General features: G+C 42.2%; 1 protein-coding gene and 1 long non-coding RNA gene across 2 annotated transcripts in view; one reads left to right on the forward strand and one right to left on the reverse strand.

Annotated features, from left to right (window-relative positions):
* The window catches only part of foxp2 (forkhead box P2), a 102504-nt gene that overhangs the window by 28086 nt on the left and 47195 nt on the right, over positions 1-27223 (forward strand). Inside the window, 1 exon segment of the mRNA XM_040035143.1 lies at positions 14563-14749. Coding sequence (XP_039891077.1) covers positions 14573-14749 — 177 coding nt within the window. The 5' untranslated portion in view covers positions 14563-14572.
* On the reverse strand, positions 556-4823 carry LOC120735649. Its single transcript, XR_005696322.1, has 2 exons — positions 4572-4823; positions 556-3197 (listed from the first exon to the last, which is right to left on the reverse strand). It is a non-coding gene; the product is annotated as an uncharacterized LOC120735649 (long non-coding RNA).

A 27223-nucleotide genomic window follows, 5' to 3' on the forward strand; every position in this document is an offset into this window, starting at 1 on the left:
TTTCGATCTCTTTTTATTTTTCTGCTGTAATGTATACTTTAATTCCCGCCCACCTGCCGTCTGTGTGTAGCTACGGCGTCGGCAGAAGCAGCTGGAGGGGAGGTGCAGGTATCATTAAGCCTTTGAGAGGCACCAGCGGAACAGTGCAGAGTGCTATACGTGGCTCCTTGCAGCGCGTGTTGATATTTTTGGGCCCAGTGAATGCACAGCCTAGTTTATTTTCAATAGAAGCGATGGCTGGGTTTGGCCAGAGTGTCCCCTCCAGCTGCTTACTCGGGCTGTTGATATTGAGTCAAGCAAACACTCTCTCAGGGATGTCCTGTTGGGCACTCGGCCAGAGTTGCAAATGGAAGTCACATGTGGAGAATCCCAGAGGAAGGCGAAGAGGCCTTAATTCACACACATTACCAATAATAATCAACTGTGGCAGTACTGGTCTTACTGGGAGCAAAGCCTTTCATTAATCACTGATTTAAAAATGTTGTATTTCTTACAATAGCAGCAAACAAACAAAAGTCAACATATTTATTATGATTATTACTATGATTGCAACAATCGGGGACCCCTCCACCCCCATTGACTTCTCTTGTGTTTTTTTTTTTCTTTTTCTTTTTTGGCTTTCAAACACATATGCAAATATATTTGGACACTGTCATTATCATCCACTTAATAGGCATTTCATGAGGGATTTTCTGAATGCACGGTGCAGGGCAAGTTGCCATGGATACCCCGGTGCTTAAGTACAGTATATTAAAATGGTGCTGCCTTCCAACCACTTATATAATCACCGGTCTGTAATGGTCTTTGCTCTGTGGCCATAAGCAACATATCATGTGATCAGCATTGACCAGGACTAGTAAGAGCCCTACCCCCTCATTATGCCTTATTTGGCTTATTCATTTCATTCTTTGTAGGCAGGACTTAGTGGAACAGGAATTATGCTTGTGGAACATTTATGTGACAACTTATGAAAGGAGCTTGTGTGTGTGTGTGTGTGACATGAATTTATTTCCAAAAATGGGAAAATTAAAAGAGGACATTTTAAACCTTATATTGAAAAGTCAGGATTATTGACCCCATATTACACGTGTATATAAAAATAACATATTCATTTTTTTTTTCAATACAAGTGTAACATATGTATAATATAAATAGAAACTTGAGTTAACCATAAAGTCATAAATGCAATTTAAGGGCTCATCACCATCCCTGCTTAATTTATTTCCTCTGTGACAGTAAAATGTGTTTATAAAAGCCTTTACAGTCTCCTGCAAGTTCAATCTTGGCTGAGCACTTTCAGTGTCAAGTTGGAAGAATGTGCTTTGAGTAAACCAAAGTATTAAGACAAGCAAATCTTTTTACCTCTCTATAAAAAAAGATTTTCAGAGGACTGACATATGAAAACCTTTATTTTTTAAATGCAAAGCTTTTCCTCTCCATAGTGGCATAGAACTCAAAAGTTATTTATTTTTAAGCCAACGATTCCTGCAGTGGTAAGGCTGCCCTTGCTAACGTGCTAGGTGATGAATAATGACGGGTGCTCTACCAATTGTTCCAGGTGGCACTAAATTTCTGGGAAGTAAGACAACATAAATAGACTTACTGAAAGGTTTGAGAGAAATATACATATATTACACTTGTAATCTCTGAGAAATCTTTGTGCTTGCCTTTTGTCCTATTTTTTTTATTTAATTTAAAAATTAGTGCATTATTTTGTAAATTCAATACATTTAGGCTAATACCTGTTAATAAAATTATAGCTGACGATTGGCTCCTAGTAGCTGACCTTACAGCAGTGCATGTGCTTTTCAAGGCACACTTGACTTTGTCCCCAGCGCCAGTGTAGCTTTAATTAAAATAGTAGTGGTGTGTTTGTGTGCCTATAAACTATGGAAATTATAGCAGTGCTGGGAGATGGGAAGCATTTATTGCTATCATCAGTGTGGAGTTTGAGTGCGTTTCAGATGCACTGCTCCTCCACTGCTGCTGCTTTTGCCGAGGTTGGTAACCAGCTGCTGCCACCATCGCCCCTCCCCGCTGTACCCACTACACATGTCTATCTATCCATCTCCCCCATTTTCTCCCTCTTTCCCCTCTCACTGTTCTGCTGCCACCACATCAAGACGCTGGTGGGCCTGTTTGTCTCTGTTGACCTTGGCAGCAGAAAGCACTGGAAGAAGAGACGTAGGGAACAAATACCTGAAGGGAGAAGGCACAGAATTGTCACAGAAGTGTAGAAACAGGCATAGCATTCCCCCTAGTGAGGCAAATGTTTCTAAGGCCAGGGGCCTCGTGTTTGTCTTTTCCAGTGGGGCACTCTGAGTAGTTTATTAAAGGGGCTGAAGGAGCTTTCTAGCCTGAAGCCCTTAGCGCTGAAAGAGAAATGGGAGAAATTACTGGCATAATGTGGATGCTTAGAGCAATTAACAGCAGTTGTTTAATGTTAGCCCCTTTTGACTCTCTCCGTCGCTGTCTCTTTTTTTTCTCTCTTGCTTGCTTTTCCACTCTTGTCATCTCTCTTTCTCTCGCCTGCTTCAGCTCCCACGGTCTCTTTCAGCCTGTCATGATTGTTTGGTGTTTACCTTTCCTGGCTCAGAGCTCAGACAGTTGACACTAATGAAAATGCTACCTTTTTTTTTTTTGGTCTGTGTTTGTCTCTTAATAATGATATCATACAGCTAAAATATGCTCCAACAGAGCCGGGGAGATAATGTGCTATTCAGAGGCTGTTAAATTATACCAGTGCGCCGCTCTGAGCTCTGAGTTCAAGTGGTCTTTACCCCGCGTTGGGGGCTACATCTTTGCCTAAATAAATCTGTCATAGTTGCCCCGGGTGCCGCTCTTTAAAACAGAAGATTCTTGCACTCCCTATAACCTCTTGCGGCTGCCTGTATGCTCGCACATGTGTGTGTCCGTTAGTGTGAATTTAATTTTAAAGTTGCATCTGTGCCAGATTTAGATGTGTATTTGTATTTGATTATGTGGCACAAACTTACATAGGCAAAGGAATAAATAAAAGTCCTCTCTTGTATTAAATCTCTCTGGCCCATGTGGCACTGCAAGCTGGTGGCAGATGGACTAGCTTTCGGCATCTGTTGTGTGCAGACTGGGGGCTTTGTACTCCTCTCTCCTGGGGAAGACCGAGCCTTTCTTCTTGCCAGTAGATTCCTGTCTGTTGGAGCGACTAAGAAAAACATCTGTGGCATGCAAGGGAGAGGGAGGGAGAAAAAGGGGAGAGAAAGAGGAGGAAAAAAATTGACAAAAAGATTGGCAAACACCATTAGCCCTAAATGTTCCGTCTCATTGCCTGTTGTGCGTTGTTTACAATGGGGGAAACACGTCAATACATCACACGCAGCACATCTGATCCCAGCCGAGACTCGTTCGGCTCGTTTCAGCTTTTGTCAGCGTCTTTAGCCGGCGATAGGGATTGGCAGCTTTTGCACTTCTAGTAATAGATACTGACCTAATTCATTAGGCTTCAAATATGTGAATGTAACATTTGTACAAGCACATTTTCTCCTTTTATCAAGTAGTAAACCAAGCCTTTAAACATTCTGGCTGAGGGAGAAAAGCTGTGAAATGTTTGTCAGCTTGTGTGTTAATTTTTTTTTCTTTTTTCTCTCTGTATATCTTTTTATATTTCTTCCTTCCCTTCCCGTAACTGTTTTGTTTGGCCAATCATTTACATTTAAAAATACCTTTTGTTAAGGTATTTATAACAGTTTTAATGATCATCTTAGAAAAATAGTAAGCAAGCATCCGGCATGTGGCGGTCTCGCCAGTTTTCAACCTTTTGTCGTCTCCCTCCCCTCTCAGATTCCTCCAGTACCCCCCCCCATTTCTTTGCCAACTCTCGCCACCCTCCGCCCCCTCCTCTCTGCTCCCCACGACCAGCCCCCCTACCCCGCCGATCAAGCCACTGGTTTTTGTGTACTATTGGTCCTCAGGCGTCAAAACAATCCAGCGGGGCTGCCTGACTTGTTTTAATTAGGCAGCACTGAAACGGCAACTGTCTCTCAGACGTGACCAGGCAGAGGTGCTCTCCCCTCGCACTACTGTAAATACCGCTGTAAATACTTCTCTGGTGATGTCTTTGACAGTAAGCGTCAGCTAGTTACTCTACTTTTTTTTTCTTCCTTTTTTGCCTCCACTTTCCTGCCGTCTGTTTTCCGCTACTGGCATTTTCCCCTTCTCTTCATTTTTGATGCACCGTAATGCTCTCAGGTTTCTGAGAATACTTCTTCAAATGCTTCTTACCAGGGAGAGTGGATTTCTCAGTCATTGTTTAAAAGGTAGGTCATTTTATCTGCCTCTTTTGGACTATTTATGACTTAGTTTTGTGTTAACGTAGCAGTGCTTCGTGATGTCGTGTAACTTGGAAATACACGGATGTGATATGGCTTAATTGTTTTTAAGTGCCCCGTGCACGGTATGGAGGCTACCGACTGCCGCTGAGCCCTTCACTAATCCCATTCAGACTCTTTGAATCCACACACACACACACACTTTGACATGCACACAATCGGAGCTGAAAGGAAAAGCACTAGTATAAAGCCAGACACACATACCTTTGCGGCGAGTGCACCTCTCTCTTCTCGTACTTCTGTCCCCCTCTTGTCTCAGCAATGCCGACTACACAGAGCAAAGGAGAGAACAGGTCCGGCAGGTTGTGCGCAAGAGCGATAGTGTGTGTGCACTTGCACGAGGGAGAGAGAAAGAGAGAGACAGAGAGCGTGTGCTCAGAGAAGCAGATGTGCGATTAGAGCGAGAGCGGCGCGAGCCTCCCTGGTAAGCATGCAGGCGAGATGCAAGGGGAGAGCCGGCGAACATCCTGTGACGAGTCACAGCAGTCCCCGTGTGAAGATCCCCACACACTCTCACATACACACACTCTCTCAGTCATACACAGGACCCACCCACACGCAGAGTACCTGCACACACACACACACACTTAGACATTTGCACACGGATGCACATGCTTTATTGCTACTTTTTAGAAGTAGCTGAGATAAATAAAAAAAACTTATCTCAGATTTATTTTCTAAAAATGCACCAAAAGCAGAGCTTTACCTAGTAATTGCGGTATTGCTCATTTCCACTAAACCGGTGAATGAAATGATTAAGTGGTGTTTTCCTGTAATTGCAAAATTTCATTATCTTCAGACTTAAAAAAATGATGGTCTAATTATATCCAGTGCGGAGAGAGAAAGAAGCCACCGTCTCTCTGTCATAAATTTCCATTTTGTACACTACACCCCCTCACCCACACCCCCACCTCCCTCCTTCCACACACACACATGCGCGCACACACGCATACACACGCCCTCCGCTGTCCCTCTCCCATTCTTTTCCTTCTCTCCCCCAACTCAAGCCTCCTCTTTCGGGCCTGCATGTCCGACCTGCACAAGGGCCCCCCGATCGGTAATTGCCCCGGTGACAACTGGAAATGATAGAATAATTGTCAGGAGAGGCGTCTGGGCTTTCTCTTTTTTTTTCCCCTCTTTTTTTCTTTTTTTTTTTTAATGGGGCGAGTGTGATTTAAGTATGCATGAATGGTACAGTGGTGGTGAGGTGGCAAGAGAGGGAGAGGAGAGGAAAGGAGAAGGGGGGAACTGGGGCGGGGGCTGTGTGGCGGGTGGCGAGAAGTGTAGGGGGGGTTGGTGGTGGGGGGTGGCTTGTTTATGATGCCATCCCCCATAAACACGGCTAAAGTGATGACACAGATAGTGTTGCCTCTTCACACGGTGACACCAGTCGACTTGGGGCCGTTGCAGCTAGACACCCTCGGCGGTGGCAGAGCCAAGTACTCTGTTCCTCGGTCAAGCTCTCTGGCACTTCTCACCTTCAGGTAAAAAAAAGAAGAAAAAAAAAAGTCAGGCAGACTGTCCATCCATCTATTTATCCATCAATCCATCCATCATTCATCCAGCCATCAATCCTCTGTCACCCATAGTCGACTTCAGGCTCTTGGCTGTGTTTAATGGTTGTATTTTATTGCCGGGCTGTGTCTCCTGCCTTCCCCGTTGGTCGTCCCACTGTGTAACCGTTCAGCCTTGGTCTGCGGGCTCTGTTAATCTGCTGCTTAATTAGTGTTGATGAATGGCTCAGTGTGTATGGCTGTGTGTGTGTGTGTGTGTCTATGTGCATGCGTACAAGTGAGCACGTGTGTGCTGGTTTTGGCTTTGTGTGTGTGTGTGTGTTTGAATGAATTCGTGTGTGTGTGCATGAACTTGCTGTGGTATTTTCTGCTCTTGTACTATTTGGATAGTGTGTGTGTGAGTATGTGTGTTTTTCAGATGTTGCTACTCGCTTGCTAAGCTAATCATTGATCATTAAAATCAAGAGGACAGTGATGCACCACTATGATTAAGCCGAATAAAAGGGCACAGCCACTCAATAACCTTTCATAAGCTAATAACAATCAAATATTAATCAGCTGCAGATATGTGTTCTGAGAGGGCAAAGCTGTTACTTGAAGTTTGACTTATTTGTTTTTCTCCCATCTCTTTGCGTGTGGAGGGGGAAAAAAATCCCAAACTCTTTGGAGCAGACGTTTAGTTTGAAGAGGAGAGAGGTCACAAGACTGATAATTGGTGAAGCACTAATTATCTTTATCAAAGGCGAGTGGGATCATTTGTTTACTTAAATATTGATGAGGGTGAGCAAGGCATGGTATTGGGCTATTGTGGGCATATTATTAACATTTTATAGGGCTTTGTGCAGGAATGTGAAAGGGACTCCTCTTCATAATTTAATACCCTAATGCATAATGAGCTATGTGATTAGTTCACATGGAGAATTGGCCAAACTCCATTTTGAAGGCAGATAATTTACATTGTTCTCTAGAGTCTGGCATATAATAGGTTCTTTAGCGCAATAAAATTAAATGCTACACATTTTATATTTCAGCTTACAAATCCCCCTGGCAGTATTCAGTTTTAAGTCTTCTTTTTCTGTTTTCTTCTATTCCTCCCCAAAAAAGAAATAAAAAGTGGGGAAGTGAAATTTAAAATTGTTAGACTAAAACACATGTTTACCTACATGTTTTATTTAGAATGCACACTCACCAATTAACACTGTTCATTAGCAGAGCTGCGTTATTTGTTTTGAAAGTTTAACCAATCACTTTGTTATGCTAATTGTGATGTAATTTAATTTGAGTTCCCGTAATGATGATGCCGCTATTATCCACATAAATGATGCAGTTAAGCAGCACGGCCTCATTTGCATGTGCTTGAAGGGAGAGAGGCTGAAAGGAGCCGGCTCCCGTATCACTCCGCTTTAATTTTCCACCTCTGTTCACTGCTGCCCTTTGGGTCTTCCTGGCCTGTCACCGGCTATTGATGATCAGCACTTTTATCTGATTATTATTTTTTATTTTATTATTTTTTTTTAATGACAAAGTGGCCTTTTATTTGCCTGCTAACAGATTTCTATGACTACAATCTGGGGAGATTAAGCGATCGAAATACGAGGCGTTTACAAAATGCGGATGAAAATTTCCCTGCTGATTGTATTAAACATTAAGGTAACAGTTGATTTGCGTGCGCACACCTGCATGGATGCCTTACTTTTCATTTTCAGTGTCTCTGTTTTGGCTGTTGGGGGGGGGGGGTGAAGGCGGGAGGGGGGGGTGGCTTCTTGAATTTAACATTTCCACATCAAAGTGCTTCTTTGTTGGTGCTCTGGCTTAATTTTTAATCTGTTGATTCCATCAGGATTTTTTTTAGATTGGGCATTATTGTGATGTGATTTGGACACTCAGGTATGTTTTATTTTAAAGCAGAGGTGCAGTCAAGCAGTCTATGCATACACACACTCAGCGGTCTCTGTATATATATATTTTTTCTTTTTTTTCATCCTAAGAGGAGCGAGATCGTTTCTTCTTTTTCTTCCGAGTCCCCAACCTTTCTGTGCAGAAAGTCCAACTAAGCCAAAGTTAAGGACATCTCATTATCTGTTTTGTCGTTGGCTAGACTTTAGTAATTTTCCTCAGAAGAGATGATTTTTCCCCCCCCCCTCCTTACCAAACCCACCTTTTTATGCTTCTAATTGGTTACATAAATCTTGTCTGGTATGAATGAGGAATGTTGCGGTGTTGTCAACTGCAATCTTCACCCTTATTTACCAATTCATTAAGATCTATCGATGCAGGACTGCTGAGAGGGAATGACAACATAAATCAGAGCTCGAGACATAATGGCCCTAATCAACCAGAAATAACTGGAAACGTCACAATGAGCTATGTCTCTGTAGCTGTGTCAGACGCGGCTGGCTCCCCTGCGCCCGTCCGCTGGATCTGTGGAGAGGAGCGGAGAGTCAGACCCATCCAACTGTCATTAGCTCCTCTGATTTTTCTCAGCAAGAACACCAGAGCAACGTGAAGAATTTTGTCCATTTACTTCTTTTTTTTTCTTATCCAGTCCTTGCAATGTGTCAAAGCAGCTCAGTTTTGATCACTTACAGTATTTTCTGAGTGAAACACTTCCAGATACGATGTCTATAAATACAGTTAGGTCTGGAGTGCCTTGTATTCGCCGCGCACCTCCTCTCCTCGTGATAAAGATTATTGCACGAGACAATGAGGCCTCCCCTCTTTATAGGTCAATTAGCCCTGATTAGGTGGGCTGAGTTAATTAATGAAATTGGCAAATATGCAAATGAGAGCCGACTGATCGGGCTTTCGTCACTGTCTCGCTCGCCCACAGCGGCAGGGCTGTCTACAGCTTCAACAGAACGAGGTGCCTGATAGGTAACATGTAAATGATATGGGTCGAGCCTAAATGCAGGAGAGGACTAGTCTCTCTCCTCCTCTTTTTCCATCAGGGGACAAGCCGTGCTGCACTAATATTTCAAAGACGTGTGCATTTATTACTATACCACATAAATCTATTAATAGTAAAATATTTTGTTTATAATTTTTTTTCTTGATTTTTAAATGAGATACTAGTGGATTTTATTTTATTAATACCAATGCTTGCCTTTCATATCCATTTATATTAGTAACTGGATAGCTGGTGTACAATGAATATTTTGCTATTATTATATTTCAGAGCTGGTTGCATTCACATAACACTAATTTGTATTAACGCAGTATCATTCCCACTATTCCTGAGTGCCTCTTGCATTTGAATCTAAAGAGACATTGTGCAGATTGTACAATTGAACATGCACTTTACACTCTTTCCTATGGTCCTCTTTGTCATTTTATTCACCCCCTTTCTTTCTTTCTTTCTTTCTTTCTTTCTTTCTTTCCACTTTCTGTTCTCCACTCTGACACACTCTCACACATCCATTCAGGGACACTTACATACTGTGGCAAATAGTCTGTCTTTTATCTTATTCTTTCTCATCTCTTTATTGTAAATAGAAGAGAATTAAGTTCTGAACATTCTTGACTGAATGTCTCCTATCACAGAACTACAATTTATTGTCAGCTCAAATGAAGAATTGAAATATGACTGAGGTTTTTCTCAGTGTAGGGGCTCATTGGACAGGAGATAACCACATTTGATTCCGTTGCTTTGAATAATGTTAATCCGGAAAAAAGCAAAGTCCATTATTCATATTCATCTCTTTTCATTTGGCCCCACTCCTGATTTTGTAAATATGATTTCTTCAGCTACCACCCCCACACCCCTTTTTTTTTCCCAAAGCAATCTTTATTCACCAGTGAAGCACTTTTGAAATTCCTCTATCTGAGAGCAGAAACCATTACCATACACAGGTTTATAAGAAGTAGTCATTAATGCTCTTTTATGGTGGCCTTTTAGTGCCAAAAGGGAAGCTTTTAATTCTAAGGCACGGCAGCCTGGCTCTCCTTACTTAATCCGGAGGACTGGGTTGTGTCGAACGTAGCTTTCCAAGTGGTCGTTTTTCCATCTCAAACTCCAAACTCGCTACAAGAAGCTGTAGGTTGTAATGAATTGCTTGTGATGTCCCCCCTCGTGCTGTGACAGCTCACTGGCAGGGAAAAAAAACAACAATTCACACTGAGGTACAAACAGATATATGATCACAATCAAAGATTGTTTGAAGGCATAAAATTTGTAGATTAAGTTATTAAACTTTTTGCCAGTCATTATTTAAAATTCAGTGATTTTTTTAGCATCGTTTTTTTCAGTCAAGCACATACGTGGCATTTTGATTTATTAAGCAATCTGAAGTATTGAATATGTGAGCTCTTGCCCTTGCCTAGTTACTTCTTTATTTTGTATGCATAGTAACTTATGGCAATGATGAATTAATTTCACTCAAGCACAGAATCTGTGATTATTTTAAATGGTAACCATATCTAGACTTGATCAGAGAGCTGTGAGGAGTCAGCAGACTGTGAAATGTAATTTCTATTATTATTAGATATATATTTTTTTTCATTCTGAACTCACACACCAAAAGAATTCCATCCAACCACCTGAAATGTGAACCGATAATGAACGGACGTCTGGGATCACAGATTTACCGGTCACTTTTTTTTTCCCTCCGCCCTTTCTTTTGTGTCATCCTAATGAAAATATTTTTTGCAACTCATGCACGTAGAATGTGAAAATGGATCTGTGTTTTAGATAGACACAGTGGAGAACATCCTCATGCTGAGAATGGATAGCCCAGGGACTCTGAACAAAAATTCCTCAGTGTTCCCCAGACTGTGTTGGAGCATTGGAGACAGCTGTGTATTCCCACTAGATGGATTGCCAGTGTCATAGTGTGTGTTTACTGCACATGATAGAGCGGGAGACAGGCCAGGTAATGAGGCTACATTAAGGGCTTTTAGAGCTCGCAAACAAAGATGGAGGGCTGCTTCTTTCCCCTTTAATGATAGGTGTGTGTTTTGTCGTGTATGTGCAGAACTGGGAGCGTGTGTGTGTGCGACTAAGGCAATGAAAGGCTCAATTTTCCTTACACCTTTGTTGTGTCACTTCTCCAAAGAAATCGGAGAATTTCTCCAGATTTCTGGGCCAAACGCCCCGTCGGGACACTTTCTCAGATTCCTGACGATGCAAGATTCAACAGTAAATATTTGCTATAACTGAAGAGGAAGCAAGCAATCGAGTGATTGTAGAGTTGCACACGAAATGAGACAAAAGCTGGAGTTGCTCTGAAGCTTTGCAAAATGAAGTGTCTTTTCTTTCTGTTGAACCTCTATCCTAATAGAAATGTTGGTGCCTTCAGCGACAGTAAATTTAGAGAGCTCAAAGCTATCTTCATCTCTTATAACCCAAACGCCGAGTATCACTGTCATCTTCCTTCCCAAAGCTATACGTCTGCAGAATTACCAGCATATTACCAGGTAATAACAGGCTTCCTCTTTGCTTCCGATCATGATAATAAGTGGTCTAGGTTCTCCCTCATTGGAAGATTATGGCTTGAGGAAATGGCATCAAATAGCGGGTGTGTTGAAATGCAGGACACCAATTTATGGATGTCAAACACACGTGCAGGCAAGCCGGCAGCCGGCAAGCCTCACTCATGCAGCAATAAAGCAGCCACATTGGAACGACGGCCTTGGCGGATATTGTAGCTGGAGGTGGCGTGGTTCCTTCCAACCCAGTTGGTTCAGGACAGGCTGAGCTGGGGTCAGGGCTGGTACCCCTCAGGGAGAGGGCACCGTGGTGGGCTCATGCACATATACAGACGCAGTCTTACATGCATGCTTCATACAGTCACGCCCCCAGGTGCAGAGCATTGTCACTCTCGAGTATTGTGCGTGTGTTTGTGCGCACACACGCGTGTATGTGTGTGTGTGTGTGTGTCTATCTGTGACAGTTCCATCACCCCCACAGTCAGATCCACAGCTTGGTTGCCCGCTCGTCATTGCAGCCTGGCTGTGTTTCTAATTGACATTCTAATTGGCAGATTTGAATGCCGCCTTTAGATGGCTAATTAATTTATCTCACTGCTGTCATTAAGGTTAAAGCACCATCTGATCTCTGCGAATATACTTTGCATATATCTGCATTATCATTATGTTGCAGATTTTATTTTGGAGGAGGTGAGGAAGATTATAGCGTTGAGATTAAGCTGGCCATCTTATTATTTATGTATTCAGATTCAGATTTTTCTAACAGTTTTTTTTAACCCTTTTTTCTTTATTTGACTTTAACTTTTTATAAATAGTAATCTGATGTGAGCTCAGATTTTTCTTTAAAAAAAAAAAGAGTAAAATCACGTTGATTTGTTAATATCAAAGTAGCAATTTTCCTTGGATTTCCACCATAGTTTGCGTTGCATTCAGATGTTATTAAAAATCCTCATTTCCTCGTCTCTTATATCTTCAGGTTTTCCGAACATCCGTCGCCGGTCCAAGAAAGAAAGCAGGAAAAAAAAAAAGAGAGATCCAAGCTCCATTAGAATGTTCATAAAATCATAGTAAAGGCAATCAGACAGTCTTTCTCTGAATATTTTAAACATTGGGCATGTAAAATTTATGCCTAATTTGAATACTTATTAGCCGGCTGATCTCGGCTGCAGCCTTGAGTTTCTTATGCTGAGATTCATCACCGGATTGGATGTCACATTGTGCCAGTCTCTCTCTCTCTCTCTCTCTCTCTCTCTCTACCTCCCCCCTGAAAACATCACCACCTTCCTCCCTCTCTCCATCCCACACCCTCTCTTCCTCTCGCACTCCTTCACTTTCATTCTTCTCCTCTGCCTTTCTTCGTCATCCCCCACCCTTTCTGTCTATCTCTGCCTTCTTTTACTGCGTCTCTCTCCATCAGTAGTGAGCGCTGCGGTGTTAAACAGGGGCCTGTTTGTTCACAAGCACGCCTTGTCCTGGCCTCTTCCCTATTTACTTGTGTCCCGGGCAGCTGTCGCCCTGCTCTGTGTAATAGCTCAGCCCTGTTTGTTCTCCCTGCCTAGATCCTGTTTATCCTGGCTGTGGACATCCTTTAAGGCCTGTCCTGTATCTGCCCCTCGTCAAACACTCACACATGCACACACACACACAAACACAGTGAAGGGACGTGTACACACTTCTATTAAAATGGTATTTACAGGCCAAAGAATACACACGGTACCCATGTGGGCTGGGCACAAATGCACACAAAAAAAGCGCATTCACACACAATCATTATCATTGTTTGTCCCTCTCTGGTTGCATATATATGGATTCAGTCGTGGTGGTGGTGGAGAAAAAGAAGCATTTGTTTTAAAATGTAAAAAGTAGTAATAGGACTGGAAATATTGACAGCTTTTTAAAGCAAGGTTCCTCCATAAGAGAGTCACTATATTATTATTATTTTTTTAAAAAGGGGTATATTTTTAAAAATTAATTGTCTCACATTATTTTTTCCCCATTTTAATTTTCAGCATTTCAGAATTTCTTTCTCCTGCACACAATTTGTGATTGCGGAGTGCTTAAGTTGTCTTTTATTTATTGTGAGAACTGATGTTGGCGCTGCTCTTCTCTGCCCCAGCGAAGGTACAGAGCATTAAATGCAGGGGATAATGATAAAACATTTATTACTGGAAAGAGAGGAGGTAATATGCATAATTTATGCTGTTTTTAGCACAATCATTAGTGATATTCATGATAGAATCCTTTCTTCATCCCTTTTTTTCTTCTTCTCAATTTTTACCCAAGTTTTTCCATATCTAATAGATGCTGACAGAATTAATTCAATTTCCTATATTTATTTACACTTTTTAAAATGTGGTTTTGACTTGTAAATCTGCCAGCAGAAACTTTGATTGCCTCTCATCCACACCAGGGATATTTATTTTTTAAATGTGGTAAAATAAATGAATGTATAAGGCTTGATTAAAGAAGAGAGTGGAGAAAAACATGATTCAAGCCAATAAAATGAATTATGAGCGTTCTTTCTCTATGGAAGCCTGCGAGGCAGATTTTCTTTAGCCACAGCAAGGATGACAAACCCATTATGGTGTTCATCACCAGCCCTGCACCATGTGATTTGGTGCCGCCTCCTCCACCTCCTCCTCCTCCTCTTCCCCGCCACCAAATTTTAATTTTGCATGATTAGCCTTGCGTCATTAGGCAACTTCATTCAGATGCGAAACACACGAAAAATCGGACAGCTTCCAGACGGCAAATATTTTAAGAGTGCCCTCGCTTCTGTATTTTCTGTCCGTGGTGCCTGGCCGTCCTCAAAGTGCAATGGAGATATTAAGAATTAAGCACATGTTATTTAAGAATCCCATATTTTATTTATTTATATATATATTTTTTGCCTTTAATTCCTACCAGTGTATTATGTGTTTTTAATAATGCAAATACTAATAAAGCAATGCAGGTGCTCTGATTTACAGCCAAATTTTAGTGGCTTTAAAACCACATTTAGATATTCTTCCCATTTCAGAAAGCACCAGGACATGCATCTCTTTGTATTGCTTCATTTACACAATGAATGCATAATTGCTCCTCCTGCATCCCCCCTTTCTCCTTTCCCCCCCTCCCTCTTCTTTAAATGCTTTAATTTGCAGAGGGGGACTGAGGGCTTGATAATGGAAGCGTAAAAAAAAAAAAAAATAGGAGGGAAAAAAAGGGGGGAATTGTAACAAGAAGAGCCCTAACCGGTGCCTCTTAATCACTTCTAGGTTTTAAATCATGATGATGCAGGAGTCGGCCACAGAGACAATAAGCAACAGTTCAATGAGTCAAAATGGAATGAGCACCCTAAGCAGCAGCCAATTAGAGGCTGGCAGTAGAGATGGGAGATCAAGCGCTGGTGACACAAGCAGCGAAGTAAGCACAGTCGAGCTGCTGCATCTGCAACAACAGCAGGTAAGTTGTGTTTCTCCCCGTCTCGTCTCTCTCTCTCTCTCTCTCTCTGCCGCTCTCTCTCCCTCACACACTCCGTTTCCCCCTCGCTCTACCTCTCCGCTCTGCTGTGCTCTCTTCTCAGGCAGCGCTGGGGTGTTCTACATAGGCAGGAGGCACAATGAATTATGTTGTTTTGTGTATGTGTGTGTGGCGTTGTTGTTTTTTAGGCATGTGGAAAACACATTGTTTATATAAGAGGCTGTTTAGGTTGTTGGTAAATGTTCTCGGCAGTTTGTTGTGCTGACAGCGTGCTCTGCTTGAAGCTGCTGCCTCCAGATGATGCTCAGAGTGTTTTGCTGCTACTGTTTTAGTTTAGAAATTCAGCTGTTATTTTTTTATTTCATGTTTTGCTTAGTTTTTTTCCACTAGCATTTGAATTTGGGAATATATTGGGGGTTGTTGCTGCCCTGTGAGGCCATGTGAGAAATGTAGTGCGTGTGTGTGAGACAGAGAAAAAGTGCATGACAGAGGGAGAGAGGACAGAGAAAGAGAGAGCGTGTTGGAGCATCAAACGGACCAGTTTGGACAGGGAGAGTGTGTATCTGCGCGCATATGCATGGGTGTGTATGTCATGGCTGCGCTGTATCCACCAGAGGGCCTCCTAACTCGCCACTAGTTGGAGGCTCTCACACAGATGCAGACATTCTAACCACAGACCCACCAGCAGGAGAGAAACCTTTGACCGGGACGCTTTTGATTTATAGCTTGCAGTCTCCGATCTTCACTTCCCTTCAACTAGCAAATACTTTAGATGTACTTTTTATAGTTTTTCCATAGTTTAGTTATTTATTGTATCGATTTTATTAAATGGCGCTTCTTAGAGGCACCGCTGATCACGAATATTTGATGCCTGCTTTTTTTTTTTCTCCCTGCCAACACATGTTTCATTGTACCGCTGCTATTCATCTCAGTCACAGCAAGTTGAGGGTGAATTAAGTGCAGGGTGCGGGGGGAGGGTGGTGGAGCGGTTGGGGGGCAGGAGTTGTGAAAGTCAGTCGCCAGCAGAGTAAAGGAGTCAAGTGTCTCTCGTGTCTTTTCACGGTGAATGATGGCTTTGACAGTTTGCCAAAAGAGCAGTGGGAGATTAGGTCAGAGGGCCATGCTTTGGGGTAGATGGAGGACAACACCGCGGGTTTTGTAATGATGCGTGCTGTCCTTTGGGCTAATGGTGAAATTTTCATGCAAGTGTGTATTTGTGTTTATGTGAATTTTTCTTTTCTTCTTCTTTTTGGTGGCAGCTGAAGCCCTGTGGTCAATTTGGCGAGGGCGGAACAATACGTGTCGATGAGTTTCTGCATGTGTGTATACGGGCTATTCAGTGTAGCAAAATGAAGCTTGTCCTGGAGCACACCCCCCCAGTCCACCATCACCTCTTCTGTTCCCCATAAGCCCCATACCATCCAAACACCCATTCTCCACAACCCTATTCACCCCTGCTGGTGGCTTCAGCTCCATTATAGCACTGTGGCCTCATCCTCCTGCTTTATCACCACTCTGCCACTCTTCCTACACACACACGTATGATTGGGGTCAGACCTCTCCTTCTCTCAGGCATCACTCGTGCATTTGAAGATGTTGGGTAGATTTCGGTAATTCTCTCTTCTTTTTCTTGACAAATTAATGGAAAAACCACCACAGTGCCCTAGTAAGGTGTTGAGCGCCCATGTGTGACCAGAACACCTCTAAGGCACCTTGACGCAGATTCTTCAAGTTTCTGAAACTCTACTGGAGTGATGGAACACCATTCTTTTAAAAAGATATTCCCTTTTCTGTGTTTTGATGATGGTGGTGAAGAGCACTGTCTGACATGTCATCTCTCAGAGGTGTTTAATCGGGTTGAGATCGAGTGGGTTTGAAGGCCGTAGCATGTGATTCACATCAGATTCATACTCAAACCACACAGTGAGTCCTAGTGTCCTTTGAAACAGAGCACAGTCATTATGGAAGAGACCATTCCCATCAGGAGAGAAATCCTAAGATAAAGGTGATCCCTGAGAAAACTTTGAATTGCTTTACATTTCATGTTATATGTTTTATTTTATTAAAATTGCAATCTGAGCAGTAGATTTAGAGATATTAGACTGTGTACTCAAAATGTAATTGAAAAGAATGGATAAAAGTGTGTCTGTCAGTGAAAATGAAAAAAAGTGCCGTTAAAAATTTTTAAAAAGGCCACAGCACTGAGAGGTGGAAAAAAAGCAATGTAAGCATAAGGTGTCTAGTTAAGTCTGTGAGATGGACATACGGCTGAGAGCTGTGATGGTGTGCGGTTGGGGTTGGGTGGGGGGGTATGACAGTATGCGCCTCGTAAAGAGGCCAGCCCGAGCCTTCTCCCAACCCAGAGAGAGACACATTGAAATGAGCAGTCCGGCTAACAGGTCTCTGGAGGCTTTTTAAAACAGGGGCCCTGTGCTGTTAACTTCACACACTTCCTGTGGTGTGCTCACACTGCAAGCACAGTTCAACAAAAGGATGAGGTTAGATTTAAAAAAATATATATTTTATATATACATCTGTTAGCACTGAGCACTGCTGCTTTTGTGTGACGGATGTGATATTGACAGGCGTATATGCAGCATGGACCCTGTGTGGCCATATATACATGCATCCATATATGCTTGCACTTTTTTTTACACTTCAATGCAGCTTCAAAAAATTTCTATCCACGTTTGCTCCGAGTCCATTTTGAAGGAATGCAGTTGAATGTAATTTTCCACCCACATTTGGAATGACATTGAGTGGTCCAGTGGGTATAGAAGCTGCAGCCTCTCATCACGCTGCTGGGGGGATGATTAATAATAAGCACTGATGAATTCTCCACTGTCCCTATGGGTTCTGCCATTACCTAGCAGCTCCAAAATACCACCTGCAGCTATAATTAGAAAAGCAGCATCTTCAGGTCTCGACACCTTAGATTCGGCCAAAGTCTGTAAGATCAAGATGAAGTAATGCACACAGTTTTTCCACATCCAGATTTCAAAAGTTGAGATTTTCCTTTAATAATAATCCACTATTATTTCATTTAAGATAAAGTGAATATCTTTTACAAATTTGAATGTCTTTCGTTTTTATGCAGGTCATTGTGTTCAGTGTAAAAGCCACACATTTCGTTATCCAGCTATCTGAATAATAACCATTGTCACAATTAAATTTCCAGTCCCTAATTTCTGTCAGGGTTTCATCACCCCGTTCCCAAGGTTGTCTAAATAGACCTAATTTGATTTGAGATCACAGATTAGATACCCACTGTATCTGATTGCAATTTGCCAGCTGCAGATATGTATCAGAGCAAATGATGAATGTTACACAGCTCTAATTGCTATGCAAAATGATCACTATAAAAGCTCTCTTGTAGAGCAAAAAAAAAAAAAATGTGCTGAGCTCATAGTAGCAATCTATTTGTCATTGACCGGAGTTAGCTTTATGTTTTAATAGTATATGCTGCCAAGTATGTACATGGAAGTCATGCATCGATCTTTGGGTCTGTAACATAATGCCCTATAATGAGCCTGTTAGTTGATTACAGTGTTCTGTAGACTTAATCCTGCCAGGGTTATCAGTGGGATTGATGAGCCAATGCTCAGAACTGCTGCCCTCCTTTAAATGGGCTGAGTTCCTACAGTAGGAAATATATTGATAATCTGGTTTTATGGTTGGGTCAGCCACTGTAACCAAAGACAGCTGTATGAACAACCACTGCAATCTGCTACTAGTCTAAAGACTTCACTCATTAAAATCCAGTATAATTAGAAAATGCTGGCTTCATATTTTTGTATTTTCATAAACCTGCTCCTGTGATTTTTTTTTTTTTAATTAATTATATTTTCTTTTTTGCATGCAATGTGCTTTCTGCTTGCATGCTTGCTGGCCAAATATTTATTTTGTGCAAAAGGTGCCACTTACGGCTGACAGAGGCAGAGTTCTACATGTTGGTAAACTGGTTAGGTATGCGTTTTACCGTTTTCCTGAGGCACATGATGCAGCAAAATGCAAACTATCCAACCCCATTTAAATGAGTGCAGCATTTTGACATAAATTACAATAAGTGCGCCAAGGTGCCATCTTACTTCTAGGCTACCCCTGTCGCTACACAAGAGCTAGGCAGTGGTCCAACTTGAGAGTGACAGCAATTAACCTGCCTTCCTAGCTGTTTAGCTGGAGGAAATGGAAGGGATGAGAAATCTGACAGCAAGTGATGGGTAGTATTTAGGGTTTAGGGGCAAATTAAATTCTCCCCAAAATGAAAGTCATTAGGGAGAAAGTTACCCCACAGACAAAGGACAAAATGACAATGTGTGTGTGTGTGTGTGTGTGTGTGTGTGTGTGTGTGTGTGTGTAGGTGTGCACGCTCTTATTTGACAGACATATGAGCTCATCTTCCTCTTATAACAACTCAAGTTTGTTGTTTAGTATAAACTGGGTACTGACACACAGTCTTCCCCTACCATCCCTTCCCATAAACAAGCCTCGAGCATCTTTCTCTCTATGCCCTTCACCTGCCTCTCTGTCTGTCTCCTTGTACTGTATTTGAGAAGCAAGAGAGAGACACACACACACACACACACACACACACACACACACAGACAAACACGCACATACCTAAGATGCAAATCTGGGCTTTGCCCTTGAGCATAATTTAAAGGCCTAATCACCCAGACTGTCCCTTTGGATGGAATAGGGAAGGAGGGAGGGGAGGATGGTGTCTCTCATTTGCACCCTTACACAAAGAAGCTCATTAGGTTTATCTTTCAGGCCTGAGATTGCCCCACTCAACTGTGTAAATAAGACACTGGCCCTGGCCTGATGCATCAATCACCTCTCAGGACAGGAGAAAGACCTCCACTGAAATATGAACGATTTCATAAAGGAGCCTTTTGTTAACCATCATCGTCTGTGTGAAGATAAGGTTTTTCTGTAAAGGCAGGAGAAGCATTAGGAAAGCAGCTTGTACTATATGTCTTTGTAAAATTATTTCCCCTTTCAGCGAAAAGGCAGTTCTTCTCTGGCAATCCTTGTGTCTGACTTATTTACAATGAAAGTCATCCTTCTTTTTATTTCAAGCCTGGCTATCAGCAGACAGTCCCCACAGAATAGTACATACAGGCCTGTGACATATAGGCCTGTAGTTTCCCCCTTTGCGATGACACTAAAGATATAGGATGTGAATGACAGCATAGCTGCTGTTTGCTCACGCTTCCCCAGACAAAACACAGTATTATTCTATTATCTATCTAGACACCACCTCTTCCTCCAACTCTCCCTCTGTCTCCCGTTCTCTGCCTTTCCCCCCCCTCCTTCTTATTCTTCAGCTCGCAGAAACCTGGCCTGTCCATCTATGTTTAAGACACATTACATGTGGCCTTCTGGAATTTACAGTGGCGCTCTCCCAGTAACTCCATTTCGTGCGGGTGTCCCTTGAGAGCATGGCGAAATGTCAAGCTGCAAAGCTTGAAAGAGAGACGAGGAGAAAGGGACAGTAAGAGAGCGGGGAAAGCAAGCGATGGAGGAATTGAGAGGCGAGGATGAAGAGAGATAGTGGAAATCTGCTGGAAATAAACACTTACGGGCATCTTATCCTCAAGCAGTTGCAGTAAGGTCAGATGAGTATACGGGTTAAAGGTGGCACAAGAAGAAGAAAACAGATCCTGCTCTGTGTGTGCACGTGCAGGCTTGCGTTTATATGGTTCACCACTAAAAGTTGACTTTAGTGTAACTGTTTATTTTCTGCTAAAAAAAAAAAGAATCAAGAAAAGAGTTAGTTTGAGCTCTGCAGCATTCATGTCAGATCAACTGATTTCAGCGCTGGTTCGAATCAAATGATGGCTCAGATGATACCTTTCAAGTCATCCAACTGACAGATCCCACAATTAAGTTAAGTTGATGCAAGCCACTTTACAACCCACTTCCACAATAATTCCTTCTTCCATGCTGCGTTCTGTGCACTTTATGGTTTGCATGTATGCAGATTGCCCTGAATAAACCCAGTCCTCTTAATCCAAATCACTACAGTTGTAAATAATGATATTCTTTTGACTAACTGAAATATAAAAAGAAAGAAAAGACATTACCATGCAATTATATAGGAATACATTAAATGGAATCTAGTTCATTCAGCTTAGGTTAGGCCTTATGTTTGACCTGACACACTTTTTTCTCTTTTCTTTTTTTCTTATATAGTGCAGTAGCTCAGTGATAAATGACTAAGCCAGCGTTAACCTCCTCCGTGTAAATAAGAGGCAGTCATTCAGCAGCACACACTGTGGCCAATAGTCCTCCAGTCTCTAGCTAACCTCGTGCAGGCCAGGATCAATGGCCACTTCACAACTCATTTCCTTTTACGCCTCCCTAACTGCCCTGGTCCAACTCAGGGAAATAAATGGCACTGGATCTATAAGTCCACTCACGCAGACACAAACACATAAACAGCCACACGTACACACACACACACACACACACTGTGGCATACTCTGAGGGGACTGAGCAATTCTTTCAGCTCAATACCCTTCACAATAATTTATTTGCAAACTGGCTCAGTGTTGAATAGTGTATCATCTTTCGCGGCCTCACAATCGAAAACGAGCATTCTGTCATTGTTTATTGCCACTCCCCTGTCGTCGGCTTAAACTGCGTACCAGTCATTAATATGGTGGGGTGGAGTGTTAGTGTCACACACAGCCTGAATACATACATTTAAATGCCTCTGTTTTCTTCTAATGTGGAGTTAAGAGGAGGATGAAGAAAACACGTGCATGTGTGTGTGTGCATGTGTGTCAGGGGGGTGCTTTCCGATGCATACGACGTATCGCATTGCTGACTGCATTTTCTGGAAATGCCCCCCCCCCCAAAAAAAGGCAAGTGGCTTATAGTCATTTGATAGGCCACGACACCGCTATCCATTTAACAGAGCTTAAAAATCCTACATATGCATATGCTGGGGTGTCTTAAGCTGACAACCAAAAGACAGGATTTGCTAGAAGGCAGCTTTGGAGTGTTGTGAATTTAACAAGCATGTCTAGTATTACAGTTCCTCTCTGCTTTAGTCATGAATAGTAACAAATCAGACTCTGAAACGCATGCCCGATGGTTTGTTGTGTATCACCCCCTCCCTTCCTCTAACTAATATTAAAATGACTTCAAATCTGGTTAAGAAGATGACTAGGAAGAAGAAGCAGCATCTTTAATGTCACCGGTGCTCTCGTTCTCTAAAGCGCCCCAATCTGTGCAGATTCCAGGTATCATCAGTTTTTTTCTCTCTTTTTCTTTTTGTTGTTGCACTTGTTAACACTCCCTGCTGCTCCGATTACCTCCATCCCTGACCCATTTTTGAATATATAAATGGCTCTATCCTTCTCCCAAGTTGTTTGTAGTTGTAACACTACACTCTACAAGGGGAGGGGGAGATGGTCTTTACACATTGCCTCCAAACACTGTATACATATGTAAGAGAGCCAGCTGGGCTCTCAGCCCTCTCCTCTTCACAGCTTTTCATACAAATGTAGTAAATAAGCTCAGGCCGTGGGGAATTTGAAAGCTCCAAACAGGCAAACTGACATGTCACTTAGCGCTGGCTTTGGCTCTCTTCACTGCAGGCTTTAGAGCTGAAGCTGGTGGCTTTTAAAAGTGTATCAGCCAAGGTCAGGTCCTCACTTTTGCAGTCAAGGTGGAGTGCTATCTGTATCATTTACAACTTAATAATAATAATGCCAGGCTTGCTGTATTTCTACATTAAGACAAATGTAACAATTATAAAGTCAGTCAGAAGACGCTACTTAAAATGCATACTTTTGGGGTAAAAACAGAGAATAAGATGTACAGAGGTTAATAATAGAAGTCACGCTGGGAATCCATTTCAGTAGAGATAGACAGGCCCACCTTTCTCCAGCCTGTGTTCATGCTCAGACAGCCTGCCATTCCTCATCAAGAACTAACCGCTGCTTATTTACCCACACTGGGGACTTAACTCACATGAATTGATCAGTGATAGCAGTGGAAAGCTGCTTGTTCCACCCTAATAAAAATGACGCCCATGAGCATATGCAGAACATGCTTTGTGGGCTAGGCGCAGCACTTCAAGCTTGAGTAGACACTAAGCTGATATTGGTTTCACGCTTGAGTCTGTAGTGCGAAATCTTCCAATGGAAAGCCAGAGATTTGATTGTTTCTGCATATGCATTTATCAGAAGTTTACATGATAAATATACATTAGCCTGGTGGCTTGGCCATGCGTGGTATTGTTTCTGCGATACTATTCTTTGTGCATTCCTTTTCACCTGTTTGGACTTCATCATCCAATTCAGCGTGAACCCGATAATCCTAATTTGCACAAAAACTTCAAATGGATTTGTAGGAGTTTTTCTTGCATCGTTAGTCCTCGCCAGAATTTCTGTCACAGCAAGGAAATACTTCTTTGTTGGCACAGGTTTTAAATGTGTGAGGAGAAAATTCCTCAGAAAATAACTGGAATTTTCTTCTTTTTTTTTCACAGAGTATCGCATAATTTAGACTCAGAAGTTGAGGTCTCTATCATTTGTATAGAACAACCCCCATTCGCCCATTGGCTTAGCCCTTACTTAATTTTGTAAGGTTTTTATCAAAGTCTTAAATTATGTCATTTATCTTTCATACAAATTTTAGCCATAGGTTTTATTTATTTAATACCCACTGTAATTGTTCTGTCCTTGTATGGAGTGCTATGAAGGGAATGATCATGCTTTTGGCACATTTATCAAAGCCCAGAGAGGGGGAAAAAAGAAAAGCAAAACGGAGGCCCTGTTCTCACATAGTCACCAGACTAAGAGTGCGACAGAGTGATAAATTTTCTTGTTAGGAGAAATTACATCCACTAACTTGAGCTACTTCAGCATGAAATTGAAAAAGAAGCATTTCTTGTGAATTTCCATTCTTGATTCAATGAAAGATGTAGATTAGCCTTTTGGAAAAAGGGTGGGCACAAGAATGAAACTAAAGAAGTATGATTCTGCTCACGCTTGCTTGTTCTTAGAAGCGTGATATAGGATGCTGGAAAAGTCTTTGTTTATGGAAGTAAGGCCCAGTCAGGCTGTTGGCAGATTAAAGAAAAAAAGTGTTTAACATCTCTTTCTTTCTTTCTTGTGTGAGTCTGTTTGTGTGGTATACATTTATGTACTCAAGCACAAACCTTATGCATTTTTTTTTAACATTTTTTTTTATCAGTAAAGCTTTCCAAGCCTCTTTGTCTACCTCACCCCTGTCACAGTTTGTGCCCATGATAGCTCCCTCTCTCCATCTCTTTCTCAGTTTTCACACACACACACATGGGTGCACACACACACATTTCTCCAGACCCAGCTGAGTCTAGTAGCCTGTTCTAGTGAGGGTGGTGGGGGCTGGAGGGTGGATTACTGATTGATAGACGCTGGGTGTCTGAGTGGAAGGCAGATAACTATATCTTCTGCTGCTCACTTAAAGGTCAAACACACATTGCTGTAATTGGAATATTCACAAGGCAACCGCCGAGGTACAATGCAGATCGGAGGAAAGAAAGAGAGGAGGAGAAGGAGCGCAGGACAAGATAGGTGTTACATAAGAAAAGAGATTGAGAGAAAGAACAGGGGGAGTGAAGGTGATCCATTGCCCTTCCACAGGCAGATGCAGCGGCTATTTATTGAGCTGATCTTTCGGGGAAGTGAGGCATTCACTGAAAGATACATTGCCCTCAATGGAGAGCAAGCCTGGATGAGGAGACAGGGGGCTAATGGCAAGACCAAGTAGTCACATAAACGTGTACAAATGGCTATTAAAAGTCTGTGCTCCTTTGCTTTAGTGGAAAGAAAATTGGATTGAATTCGGTTGGGCAAAAAAGACGTACGTAAAAATCATTGCAACGGATTATCTAAGGCCACACACGCATAGTAATTTATATGCTGTTTTGTGATTGCTATCTATACGCAGAATAATTGCTTGAATTGGCTGGAAAATTTGCCGTATGTGTGGGTGAGGTGAGTTCATTCACTAAGGTCAGGGTGCTCTCTTTCGATGACGCCAGGAGAGAGCAACACTTAGACTCGACACTTAACCTGAGCTCTCCAGGATGAGACAGACAGACACTTATACTATTGACCTGCAACAGCAGAGCCCCCAAGACGGGGGTCTTATACAGATGCACTTAAGGCTTGAGTTGCTTATGCACACTCACAAACAAATACTGAGGATTCTAAATGATATCACCCCAATTTAAATGAGTTTTCCTTGGCATGAAGGGTGTAGGGCACTGCTACTCAGTAGCTTTCCTGTTTTCCCTAATGATTGTTTTGTGTGAGCTTTGACTTGGTATTTTTATCAGTGGTATAATGGGAGAGGAATGCACTTAAATGCAGTTTACCTACCAGGGATGCTCCAGCTGAGGTGTGCTGGGGTTTACCTAACCTTTTATTTACTCTTATGCTCCTGGACTTTGTTTGTGCACACGCATCTTATGTACAGTGCACAGACTCACACATTTGTGTCAACACGCTGATCCTTTCTGGTGTCTGCATTTTGCAGGGTGCTGATTATTTACTAATCACCTCTGGTTGTTTATTTATTTATATAAAAGAGTGTGCTTTTGCTTCCTTAATAGCTACAGTAAGCAAAAGGCGAATACTTCTATTTTTAATATAATGTATATACAACATGTTCTGGATAATCAGCATACTACTTTTAAGAAACTGGGTCTAAGCATTTGGGGTCTTTTTCCCATAGTTCCAGTTTTTTTCGCCCAGCTCAGCACCTTTTCCAAATGAACTATGGCTGGCCTGAATGCCACATTACATATCAGTTATTCATCCAGCTGTGTGAACTCTACTTGCCGGGAACTGTGAACAGTAGACGAGCCATAATCACCTGAGAATGAAATCAGGCGCAAAAAGAGCTATTCCATGTAGAGACGGGTGACAAATTAAAGGAAAAAGCATCTTAAAGCCAGAACAGCTTCAAAGCAACTTGGCATAGATTCACCAAGCCTCTGGAACTCCATTCTTCCAAATGATATTCACCTCATTTGATGTTTTTGATGGTGGTGGTGCTGAGATGTAATGACCACAAAGCCAATAGCATATGATTCATATTATTTTCATTCTTCCCAAACCTCTAAGTGATCCCTTGTATAGAGACATTGCCATCCTGGAAGAGACCAATTGAAATGTTTCTTCACAAAATAAAAAGGGTCACTCGGAACAACTTTTTATTGATTGGCTGTGAGCTCTAATTTGTTCCTGACCTTTCTATGGCAGCATATGAACATGGTGTTTTGCAGTGTTAACGCGGTGGGAGAAACAGAGAATAAAAGCTATAGCTAATTCCAGGCTTGCTTTTGCAAAGAGAAGATTTGACCTCACACAAATTGTGTCATTCTCAAACACACACACCTCTGTCTTGCTCAACTCACACAAATACGTTCCCAGTTTCTCCTCTCTGTGTCTGTCTCTATTTTTCTTGCTCTTTGTGATAGTGTATTGTGGAGGTTTGCTGTTGTCAGGCTCTAAAGGACTTCCCTTGGAACAGCAGTAGATAAAGACCTTTGCTGAATGGTCCTGCTGTCATCTTATCTAAATGGAGTTGTACAGCACAGGTCACACTAAAGACAAGCCACCGGCTGAGAAACAGCACAAGGAAAGCAGGTACATTGTGTGGGTAAATTGTGTTTCAATGGTGATGAAGCATGGAAGAGGTGCACTGAGACAATGGATAGAAGCAGTTATTATCTCTATATGATTTGGAAAAAGTAAGAAATTATAAAGTCGAGGAGCAGCTATGCTTATTGTGATGACTTTTGTGGTTCAGGTAAAAAAAAAAAGATCTATAGCCTGAAAGTAGAAAAACTACTGCCGTCCTTTGCTAGAACAGATACACCATTGTACTTGCACAGAATATCTACAGTGACACCAGCAGGAGGTAGGATGTTAGCGACTGTTAGTGGTTGCAGTGAGCGACAGCAGGCTGTGCTCTCTTGTTATTGCTGGCACGGGCCTCAGAGTGTCTCAGCAGACACATCGGTGCATATGCACTCTTCAACTTTCAGCCATAAACACGCACACTTTATCTGTGATGGGCAAAACAGACCCGCGTTTTGTCTTTGTTAGTGGAAAAATAAGCGTGAGGTTACACAATGGAGCTTTAGACACCCCCGCGCCCCTCCTACCGTTCGCGCTCGTCGCTCCAGTGCGAGCCTTCTTCCTGGGGTAGGAGCGAGCAAATTCATCTCGTCAATCCTCCCGGGACGGTGTAGCTATGCAGCTCTGTTTACTGTGGTAGAAAGTTAATATAAATTTTCATCAGTGGGAGAAGTTTACACATACGATTCTATTTGTCCTTCATTATTAGCACCTGAGTCTGGGGCTGGGTAGGCATAATTGTCTACAGACACAGGCCAAATAGATGCAAGGGAAAGGCAAATAAGCACACCCAAAAATAATTTGA

The sequence above is a fragment of the Simochromis diagramma genome, unplaced genomic scaffold (assembly GCF_900408965.1).
Source record: "Simochromis diagramma unplaced genomic scaffold, fSimDia1.1 OVJJ01000816.1, whole genome shotgun sequence".
NCBI lineage: Eukaryota > Metazoa > Chordata > Actinopteri > Cichliformes > Cichlidae > Simochromis > Simochromis diagramma.